Below are 12,018 nucleotides of genomic sequence, written 5' to 3'. Positions count from 1 at the left end.
CCACCAGCTCTGTGATGTCATCATGGAGGAGTGGAAGAGGACTCCAGTGTCAACCTGTGAAGCTCTGGTGAACTCCATGCCCAAGAGGGTTAAGGCAGTGCTGGAAAATAATGGTGGCCACACAAAATATTGACACTTTGGGCCCAATTTGGACATTTCCACTTAGGGGTGGAGTCACTTTTGTTGCCAACGGTTTAGACATTAATGTCTGTGTGTTGAGTTATTTTGAGGGGACAGCAAATTTACACTGTTATACAGGCTGGACACTCACTACTGTACATTGGAACAGAGGGTCATTTCTTTCTGAATGCATGCACAGTGTGTGGGAATGGACACTTTGCAGCTTCAAACAGCCAGAAAAAAAATATGGAAATACTGCTTGTGTGTTTAAGAAGACTATTGTGTAATAAGAATAAAAAACGGTGTGTAATTGTGATAAGAAATGACTTGTTTATTTAAAGAAGAGAGGAGTTAAACAAATGAAGAAAATAAACAAATGAATAAAAATCAATGAAGACACTTTTTGGGATAAGAAGAGGTGTACCCTGTGGAGGTGTCCAAGTAGATGTTTTTAGTACTAGATTTGGGTCACAGGGTCACATGACCTAGAAGCTATTGAAGAAATAGTAGGGTTTTTTTAAAATAAAAATTAAAATAAAAATAAAAAAAGAGATTTTTTGGGATACAAAGAGGTGTACCCTGTGGAGGTGTCCAAATAGATTATTTTGGTACTAGATTTGGGTCACAGCGTCACATGACCTAGAAGCTATTGAAGAAAGTGGTTTTTTTTTCAGTCGTACAGAAATTTGTCGACGGTCCCTAAACTACCGCTTCCGAATGTCTGTCTAATGTCTGACTATCAAACTAACTTCACCGCGGTACATACACGCACTTCTGTTATGACGAGATACATTTGTTTAAAGATAACACGCTGCACGCCAATGTCAGCTAATTCCTTCATTATGCTGAAAAGCCAGTGTGTACATGCAAATATTTACATGTATACAGGACAAAACGCGCATTAAAAGGTTTATAAAGACAAGAACACCCGGAACTTCCGAAAAAAAAACCCAGACCCTAACCTGACTTATAGGAAAACATCGACATAGACGGAGCAGAAGGACTTCCACTGAAACGAAACTGGAAATGATCCTGGACTTTACAAAACCATGCGGTCCCACGCTCTCTGTCTCTCTCTTCCACTGTCTGCGAGGTAAGACTTATCATTTATAACAGTGACCATCAGTATTTATTTCTTCAGAGAAACTTCGTCTTTTTTTTAGGAAGGATTAAAATGTGAGAATTGATCAGATTGAAGGCTGTTATTAGATGCGATGATGACTTTTGTTAAGATTCGCGGTTTTGTGAGAATGAACGTCTCTCTAAACACTTCCTGTGATGCTGAACCATTCTGAGTCCTGAGATACAATGTTGTGTTTTAGGAGTGTGTGTGTGTGTGTGTGTGTGTGTGTGTGTGCACGTGTAGACAAAGACGGGAGAGAGGATTAGAGCCTTCACAGCACTGAACATACAGTATGAGTGATTATACACTACAGGAGGTTAGGTTTTTTTTATAATTATTATTGCAGTCCGGAATTCAGTGTTTTAGTGAGTTTTAGAGATGAGGTCAACTGTTTGGCCGAAATTCATGTTGCTAATGCATAGATCAGAATCAGAAAGGGTCAGCAAAGAGTCCTTCACAGTACTAGGAATTTGTCTTGGTGTCCGGTGCAAACATATACACAGGTATGGAATGTTTTAGAAAAGAGCTAGAATAAGTTAAATAAATACTGTATAAAGTGACTTGTATGAGAATTAGTGCAATAGAATGTAAAAAGTGAAAGTGACTGTCCAAACATATATACAGATGTGAGGTATGTACACAATCTGGAATGAGATAAATATTGTGTACAGAAGTGTGAGTTTAAAGAGTATATATAAAGAGTGTATATATAAAGAGTGTATATATAAAGAGTGTATATATAAAGAGTGTATATATAAAGAGTATATATAAAGAGTATATATAAAGAGTATATATAAAGAGGTTTTTTTTTTTGAAAAAGTGGCTTCAGTATTCAGTTTCCTCGCTTCTTAGCAATTGAAAAAAATCTCCATGCTCTTAAAGCTGACTGTTTTGTTCAACTAATAAGCATTTAAACCTTTTTTCAATAAAAAACTTTTAAACGTACTTTAACAAGTACTAGCTGGAACTGAGTTTCTCTTTTGGCATCTTTAGAACACTATAAACTCTTCATGCTGAACAAACTGAAAGTGAAAGCATTTAATAAATAATAAATAAAGTAACCTAATCTGATGTTGTAGGATTATTTATATTATGCTTTAGTGTATATGCAGATTGACCTGTGATTGACCTGGCAGTGTGTGTGTTTCCCAGAAAGTCTAGCTCTTTGTAATGAATAGAAAATAAAAGTAAAGCTCATAATAGAACAGAAAGAGAATTACAGTGAAAGGGAAAGTACAGTGTTCACTGGTGAGCTGTAATTGGATTCAAAGGTATTTTCTTGCATTAATAAGTGGGTTTTTTTTGTACTTTATTTCACTGATGTCAGATTGAGAACTGTGTTTTTTTTTTTTAATTGTGAAAGCGCACACTAGTAATTTTTTATTCTCTTTACAATCCAGTCTCTTGCATTTCTCTCCAAACTTTACTTATCATGTAGAGTTATAGTTCGGTCCACATGAATAACAGAGATGCTGATATTTAGTTCGACATTATTTCCATGACAAAAGTGAATATATTTGCTAAAACTCTACCAGTTGAATCACAAATACACACTTTTAATTGTGACTTGTACATAATTCATTCATTTTTAAATGAATGTGATTTTTTATTTTTCATACACACAATTTGAGGAAGCTTAGATGCAAAACACACTTTTTCACAGGTGATGACATTTCACTCACACAATCATGTGACGTGATTTTCTTGCAAGGACACAAATTGTAATTGAATTTTTAATTTTAATTGGTTTCACATGTACAGTGATGGCATTTATGTGAAATTTCATGTAAAAATATCAGCTGTGTTGTGTGACTATAATCAAAGCCTGCTCTTTTTCGTTTTAGGACATTTTCATACAAATCTCCAGCAGCTCTTAAACATCATGAACTCCCTACTATATATAGGCATCATGTGGTTTGCGAGTGTAGGTATGTGGATCCACTTTCTTTAAAATTAAAACAACATAAGATAACATGCTAAAATAACATAACTGTACGTATTTAAAATGTTCCCCCAAACAGCAGACTGTCAGATATCAGCTCGAGTGGGTTCCACAGTTATCCTGCCGTGTGAGTGGAGGAACGTCTCCGTCCAAATACCTCATGTTCAGTGGAGCACGGTTTCTGAGACTGTGTTTGAGAGAAAGGGTGTGGAGCTGTACGAGGGTGAAGGATATATGGGCCGTGTTGATGTTCCTCAAGACAAGCTGCTTAATGGAAACTGTTCTCTGGTGCTGAAGAACGTCAGACTCACTGATGCAGGAACCTACGAGAGCTACCTGTCTGTGAGGCGTGTGAAGAGATCCAGATTTACAAAATGGGTTTTAGTCCAGCAAGTCAAGCTCTCAGTTGATGGTACGTAGATATCAGAAAACCACAGCGCTGCTGAGTTCTGGACTCTGAAAGGGTTGATTAATTCCCTAGAACAGTTCTGACAGTAGCGCAGGTTTGTCATGTGTGGAAGGAGTCTCCAGTGTCAGTGCTGTGTAACAGTAAGAAATCAAGCTGGAACATGGTCCAGCATCTTCAGGACAGGAGTTTACACTTCTCTACAGTTTCTCAGTAACATGACATTTTTTTTGTCTTCATGAGAGAATAAAGAGAGGCTGGTAAAGGACTGTTTATAGCTGCTATAATGTGTTTCAGCTGGTAAAGTTTAGAAGCAGGGATCACTAAGAACAATACTGGAACCCTGGACAGGAACACTACTCATCTAGATTTAAGGAACAGATAAATGAAGGTGATTAATGGTGTTAAACAGTGGAATATTTACATTTCTTTCTTTTTGTCACTTAAAGAAACACCTGAAGAGACTTTACAGGACATTTCAGCTACCAGAGGTGAGTGAGTTTAATATTTAAATGTATTTCATTTAGAAAGATTAAAGCCAAAGATTTTGTTGGAAGTACCACAAAGTTCTGGTTCTGAAATCTGCTGTAATGTTTACTTCATTCTTCACACATCTCACACACTGCTAGATTAGATTTAAAGCGTTAAGTGTGAAGCACCATTAGGTCTATGACATAATGATTAACATTCATTTTCTTTTCTTCCTAAGAAACGCCTGAGAAAAATGTTATCGTGTGGATAACTGGTGAGTGTTGAGTTTCTAAAACTACCAGAGCTCTCTGACATTCCAGTGGAAATGCACAATAACTAACAATAACTCATGTTCTTTGTTTTTCTCTCTAGATGATGCAAGAGTGAATTGTCCTGGACCTCAGATCATTCTCCTTTCTCTTCTTGCATGTTTGTGTCCTTCACTTTTGAGTAGATGTAACGTCTGGGACCCCGCCCTATGCGGGGCTCGAACCCAGACGCCCGTGGTGTGTGTGCACACGCCAGCACACAGTAGAATGAGACCCATGCGCAGGATTCAGCGAAGCACTGCTTTTATTACAGTTAAGCCACGACATAGGGAAACAAACGTAACATGAGACATGGCGTGGTTAACTAAACAAAACAAAGATCTTAGCTTGGACATAAAACTTGACAAAACCCCAACAGAAACCACGGTACAGATAACAATCATGGACAAGGACACAAACACAAGGATCCCTATTTATAGGGGTAGACATTAGGGCTAATGGGATACAGGTGACACAATCAGGATAGGAACAATAGGAAGGGCGTAACAAGAGACACACAAAGAAGCAGGCTTCCAGGGTTCACCTGCCAGCGCCCTCTCTGGGCCTGGCAGGGAACTGTCCAGCTGTTCCTGAAAGTAGAAGCATCAGAGGAGCAACGTAACATAAGTTATATTTATAAATGTGAAATCGGAGGATGGTGTCATGGACTCCTTCCATATCCGTAAATGCTATTGTAACAATATCCTTATTGTACAGATTTCATACTGTTCGGTGCTGTCTTGTACTGTTTGCACTATTTTGCATGTTGAACTTTGTTCCAATAATATTCAATTAAATTAAAGATGGTAATTAACTCCAGACTCTTGGAATTTTATTTGATTATTAAATCTTAGGGGGTTGTTTTGTAGCCCTGGTCACAGACTTACCATAAACTGAAAGTTCAACACTTTGAATCAAACTCAAGTGTGGATTGATGGATCTCTCTTTCATTAACAGGTAGCTTCTGTAGATTCCTGCATCAGAAACACTGACATTATTCAACACTGGGGATCAGTGTTTTTTTCTCTGCTCATAATCAGCAATGTTCACACATCCCTCATATCCCTCATCCTCATTCTATTCCCAACCCAACCTCTTAAACAGTCTCCTCATCAGTCCTCCAACAGGACTTTAATGTTGTTTGATCTTTCTTAAACCTCGTGTATTTTATTGTAGAGCATTACTGACCTACAGCATCAGTAAAGCATAAAATGTGAACACAGAAGTTTTATAGTCTAAGGAGGCACTCTTAAGTGTGTAAACACATCTGACGTGTGAGATTAGGATTAATCAGAATTACTATTCACTAGGATGAACGCCCTCTAGTGCCCGCAAAATGAACTGAAATTGCTTTATATCACATAACTGAATAGCATTATGATATAAATATAGTGGCCTGTCTATTTCATACAAATAAAAAAAAAAATGTGCTAAACCTCTCATATGGAGAAATCTTAGGTAAAAGTGTTCTGGTGTGAAAGAATTTATTACAGAAAAAGTTTGTGAAGCAGATGCTTTTATATAATAATAATAATAATCATCTATGGCTACACACATGCACACTGGTGGGGGAAGCTGATGCGACTATATCGGACTTTTGCTGTCCAACTATGATTTGAACAGGCCAGTGAGGGAGCGAAGTGAGAACATGAATGATTTGAACAGGCCAGTGAGGGAGCGAAGTGAGAACATGAATGATTTGAACAGGCCAGTGAGGGAGCGAAGTGAGAACATGATAGTTGGCGAGTTGCTGTAGTGTTAAACTAGTGTTAAATAAAAACAACACACTTCTATTAAGCTGTTATACTGCAAGACTAACGCAGGTTTAGACTTTCAGTTATCAGGACAGAAAATTAAATGAAATACTTACTTAAACTGCCCTGAGTTAATGACCTTTACCTGAATTTACCCTGTTACATGGGGTACAAACCCTAAATACCCCCTCCGTACTGTAGGTCTTTGTGTCCATCAGTTAACATACACCTGACATCACTTCTTTAAATCTCTGTTTATTTACCCTTCATGCATATGACACTGTTAACACTTCATTTCTGAATGATGTTTGGAATCTCATTAAAATCATGTATTCTGTTTGTAATGTAAAAATAATATACATAAAATATAGCTTCCTCTGTGTTTTTCTCTTTTACCATTTCATTCTAAAATACATCTCAGCTATATGCTTTAAGATAACCAAGAATAATATGTCTATTAATAATATCTACTAATTAATCATTCATTTAAGCATTCAACATTTAATTAAAAATCTATAAATCACCTAAGAACCATTATAAATTTCTCACATGGCTAGGGCATTGATTCCATTTGATTTTCAGAATCCTAAGGCTCAGTTACTCGGAGGAGCTTAAGTGAATCCTAAGAATTTACTTAATCCCTGAGAATGAAGTCAGTAAGAGAAGTGAATGATCAATGTTCACCCTACATGTGGTCAGTTGAGGAACTTCGAGAACTGAGGAACTAAACTGAACCGTTGAGGAACATTAGAATATGACACAATAGTGAAATATTGTTGTTTATTTAATTAATATGATATGATTGTAATAAATATCAAAATTCCAAAAGGTCCTAACAGAATCTGGACTGAAAGCATGTGTTTATCAAAATTAAATTGAGAATAATGACTCATTTTGATGTTACTATAACAAATTGACTATAGACCAGGATAAGAGAATAGAATAAAACTTTATGCATAACAATTTTATATACATATTACACACTTGTGAATACGGATGTTTCATAAATTGCCATTGTTCCCATCATTTATTGTTAAACCGGCTTCATACTGTACAATTTCAGCCTCGTTTTGCTATCAGGAAAATAATTCAGGAAAGTCAGTAAAATTGCACAGTTCAACATGTACCCTAGTGTCTGATTTAATGCCACTGTCACTAAAGACAGCTGCTGTAATTACACTGAAACCAACTGAACATGGAGTAAAGTGCAGATCATTTGATATGGCACGCCATGGAAGAACAAGCTGGTTTGTCCAGAACAAAGTCCTGTAACACTAATGCTGAGTGCACACACACTACACGCGCTCAGAAAGGCCGAATGACTAAACATTTCATCACTTGAATCACTTATGGTCAGATGTTTGGTGATGGAAAGGACTTGTATGGCTGATAATCCACATAAACAGGTTAAAAACAGTGTTGATGTAAGTTTTCTGTTAATAAAAGGTTTTGCAAACTGAGCATTTAGTGGTTATTAAATACTTTTTGTATCTACTGGCTGTGTGACCTTCTGACAGCTGACTATCCTAACAAATACTGCTATAACATCTGAAATGGTCTATTCTGACTAGACAACAACTCTAGGACTCTGGAGTACTGATCAGACAGCACCACATAACTGTGTAATTTAAACAGGTAGGGAGGTGTCACAGTCCTGTGCAGAACTCACAGCATGCTCATGTTCCTTCACTGAAGAGCTGGACAAGTAAACATGAGATGAAGGGACAAGACCATGACCAGTAGGTGAGGACACTTCATTCCTGCATCACCTGGGGAGAAATGAGCGAAAACACACACACACACACACACAAACACACATTCTGTACAGTTCCAGTGATTTGTGTATTCAGTGCCAAGAAGATATTTTGGTAGCTGGTGGTGGGCAGGGGTTCAAACCCCAAGCTGCCACTGCTTGTATCACAGTATCACAGTTGACCCTGCACTTTTATATTTCACTCTGGATGAAGGCCTCTGCCAGATGCCATAAATGTAAATGATACAGATCTGGATTAGAGCAGATGACTACACTCAGCTTTAGGGAGCAGGTGAAAGCAGGATTTAATAATAATAATAATAATAATAATAATAATAATAATAATAGTCCTACTCACACTTCTAAAAAACATTTTTTCATTTGGTGATTAGTCAAGAAAATAAAACTGATTTTCATCTTAAGGGATACACAAAGTTCACAGTGACTCACCTGAAGGAGTTGGTGAAATATTTTTGTTTGTTTCTTTAATAAGGCACACTAAAATAAAAAATATATGAGCATAATTAATATCTTGGCACAGTCATGAATCCTCTGTATGAGCACTTCTCACTTCTCAGTGATTTACAATGTGCAAGTCAAAGTCCATTATAATGTTTCATAGTTTTACCTTTTACTCCATTTTAAACACAGCCTTTATTAACTTAGTCTCCACAAAAATGATCACGATTGTGTCTGATCTTTGCAATGGTGCATGTGAAAAACACTATAACTCTTATTTTTAACCATATATGGTATAATATTTAAGAATAATGTTATAATTAATGTAAAGTAATTAATTAATAGCCTCAAATTAGTATTTAGAAGTAAATAAACTGTACAAATGAGCATTAAAATCATTTAATCTAGAGTATGTGTAATGCAAATGCTTTTGATTTAATGTTAGATGGTCCAGGAGTGTGTGCAGAATGAGAAGTACAAAATTGATCAGATGTTTTGTGTTCTGCTGCCTCCATCTAACACTCCCATGAAGAGCTCTGTAGCTCTGTAGAGCAGGAATCCACTAGGAATGGAAAACATGCATATCACCACTAGATTTGTCCTTTTGTTTTGTTAAACAGTGAGATTTGCAATTATCCAGTCATTCCTTATGTCCAGCTTTGTCTTCTGATGTGTGTAATCTCCTGATGATAACTCACTCACCACTGACTGAGAGAGTAACACTGCTGATCAGGTTTAGGTCTAGGTCAGATCTCTTTGAGGTGTCACATCTCTTGGTGCGCCTCACTACCTTGTAGCTCCTGTAGACAGCTGCATCAGTAAGTATCAGGTTTTGCAACACCAAGGAACAGTTCCCTTTACACAGCTTCTCCTCAGGAACGTCCGCACGGCCCTCGTATTTCTTTCCCTTATATGCCGCCTTACCCCATCGCTCAAACACAATCTCAGCATCAGTGAACCACCTAATATGTGGTCTTTCAGGGCCTTTATGCTGAAGTTCACATGGCAGGGCAGCCATAGAACCCACACAGCCAGATACAATGATTTTAGTTTCTACAGAGACGAGGCATAAAAGGAAAATCAAGGTTAATCTCATCTGGGAACTTTTATCTGTTTTATCTGTTTTACGAAAATGAAAGTTACTTACTCACACAGATGAGGTTACACACAATACACAGTATTAAAAAGTAGGCCATGATGCCCTCAGTGTGTGCAGATTTTCTACAACAAACAAAAGGCAGGTGTCAAGAAATAAATATATGTTTAAATCTACCGTTAATAGACTGAGGAATTGATGAGGAATTATGGAAAAATATTTTTCAACCATACAGTACAATGTAGTATTTTACACAGATTATATTTTATGAGAGGAAGCTGTCCTTAAATCTTGTATTTAGTCTAACAGACTGCAATTAAAAACACTCACAAAACAGAAACTAAAAACAGATACGGCATTTCTCTTTAATGACCTTGCTAGGTCTGTCACTGAAGGCCTCAAATTGTGGTTCTTGATGCAAGAGCAGATGTGCACCTTCATATTGTCACTGTTGGCAGAAGCCCCACAGCAGAAGCTGTGTCCATTTCTTATTCCATGTGTTTAGCAAAATATGCTGTTAACTTGACACCATCTTTGACAGCTATACTCTCAAAGTATACTGTTACACAGCTATACTACATTCCATAACACTGGTGTCATTGGTGGCCTGTGTGTTTCCCAGGTGTAGGTTAGGGGTGTGTGATATGATATATTTTAATTGTTGTTTTAACAGCTGTAATGGATCTGGCTGTCATCCCCCGCCCGATCTGCCGGAGGGAGCCATCTAATGGGTTTTGAACACTTCTGGGGCACTGTGCCAGTTCCCATGATTACAGACATTTGAACCATGTTCACGCTTGTGTACAATGTGAAGAGTGACAGCTGTTGACAATCGGCCCATTGGGGAGTGATACATCACCCACCATACTGCTCAAGTGGGACTCTTTCATACAGAATAGCCTGAGGGAGGTGTTCAGCAAGGAATGAGCTGCTGAGTTACCACTTCATCGACCATGGGCCTGCGCCATAGACCTGCTACCGAACACCTCCCCACCCAAGAGCAGGATTTACCCCTTATCCATTCCAGAGACTAAGGTCATGGAAAGCTACAAATAAGAGGTGGCTGTCAGCTTTGTCCGTCCCTCCACCTTTCCGGCACCTTTCCTTTGTAGGAAAGAACTGCTTGTGGAGTTGGATTTGTTGCTATTTTTGTTCCATTAAATTCAGCACATAGATTTTACTCTGTCTCCACCTCTGTCATCATTACAACAGTGTATGACTGACATTATCGAGTATGATGAAGCCTTGATCCACATGATTGTAGAAGATTTCCAGCCAAATTGCTGGCTTTAGGGAGTTAGGCAAAAGAAGAGGTGAAAAAGGCCAAAGCTGTATGCTTGATATCAGATATATAGACATATTTATATAGAGATCCATATTTGGCAGTGATGTCATTTCATAAATGAAAAGGATCAGCTGGTAGCTGATCAGCATTTTTATCAGCTGACAGTTGGGGGGGGGGGGTGAAAAGCTTTTGGTTTTATAAAATCATATGAGCAAGCCTCATTCAGGAAGGAGATACTCGTTAGAAAAACACATAAGATATAACACAATAGGGAAATTTGTATTGTTACAGCACCATGCTGTGAGTAAAGCAGCTAAAGAATAAGATCAAAATATAGAAATATAAAAATGTAAACACACAATACTTCAAGGATATTAAGTGTCCCTACATTCTTGTACTAATCTCATATGAGGGATTCCCAAAGATTTATTGTCCAGTTAGTGGTGGGATCTACTTGGAGCAGGTTGACGATGAGAGGGCTGTCTATATATGACACTATGAGCGTTGTGCTGTAATTGAGCTAAGGCAGTATAAAACACCAAATCCACATACTTTTAAAATCCCCTCATTAAAACTAGAGTCAGCTGGAGCCACACACAGCCATGCAACCTACTCAGGTACTGGGTGTAGTATTCTGTGTGTGTGTATTAGAGAACCTACATTCCATTAAGCATTTTTTTTATTATATCCTGTCAGGTGAAGGTCTGTGGGATCTACTGAACAGTCCTCTCATAGAAACCAAAAGGATGAAACATGTGAGGTTCACTCATATCTCAGTGGCACAAATATTTCACGCACAGAAGAACCCCTGCATTTCTAGGCTATTCAAAAGGCTGTCTATCCACATCTTCATCTTGTCCAACACTTTCTGTTGTGAGAAAATATTCTCAAAAAGTTGGGGGAATCAGTAAATGCATAAAGACTGCTGAACAAGTTCTGTTCCTTAATGAAAAAAGGCTTCCATTTCCCATTTCATGAAATGTCAGATCCCCAGGTCACAATCTGACCATTGCACAATAAACTTCATTTATCTTGATTGTATATATGCCTACATGAGCTTTGCCTATAAACTCACAGGTTTAGGACTAAGGCAAATCCTCAAGTGAATAAAGTTAAATGTGTTGATTAAAGCAGATTCATAAAAAAAAGCCATAGTACAAGTAAATTCATCCCATTCATTAATTATTTCATAAATTCATTCATAGACTCCTTTATTCATCCTTTGTGTAAGTAATACATCCACACTGACACATGACATATAAAAGAATATTTTTTTTATCAGCTTAGGTTTTTAGAGTACA

At 37.5% G+C, this 12,018-nt stretch overlaps 1 protein-coding gene across 2 annotated transcripts; it reads left to right on the top strand.

The window, feature by feature from the left end:
• Positions 1-832: 832 nt before the first annotated feature.
• Positions 833-5,184, top strand: LOC131364406 (uncharacterized). Of its 2 annotated transcripts, XM_058407549.1 has the most exons (7): positions 834-1,213; positions 1,487-1,559; positions 3,088-3,171; positions 3,265-3,597; positions 4,041-4,082; positions 4,301-4,336; positions 4,435-5,184. In XM_058407549.1, the coding sequence occupies exons 3-7, from the start codon at positions 3,126-3,128 to the stop codon at positions 4,677-4,679; spliced, it is 702 nt and encodes a 233-aa protein (XP_058263532.1). In that variant the 5' UTR covers positions 834-1,213; positions 1,487-1,559; positions 3,088-3,125; the 3' UTR covers positions 4,680-5,184. The 2 variants fall into 2 exon arrangements, with proteins under 2 accessions (XP_058263531.1, XP_058263532.1); XM_058407548.1 differs by lacking the exon at positions 1,487-1,559 and having other exon boundaries at positions 833-1,213.
• The last annotated feature ends 6,834 nt before the right edge of the window (positions 5,185-12,018 follow it).

This window comes from Hemibagrus wyckioides, linkage group LG14, assembly GCF_019097595.1.
Source record: "Hemibagrus wyckioides isolate EC202008001 linkage group LG14, SWU_Hwy_1.0, whole genome shotgun sequence".
NCBI classification, from domain to species: Eukaryota; Metazoa; Chordata; class Actinopteri; order Siluriformes; family Bagridae; genus Hemibagrus; species Hemibagrus wyckioides.
This window is presented reverse-complemented; position numbering and strand designations above follow the sequence as displayed.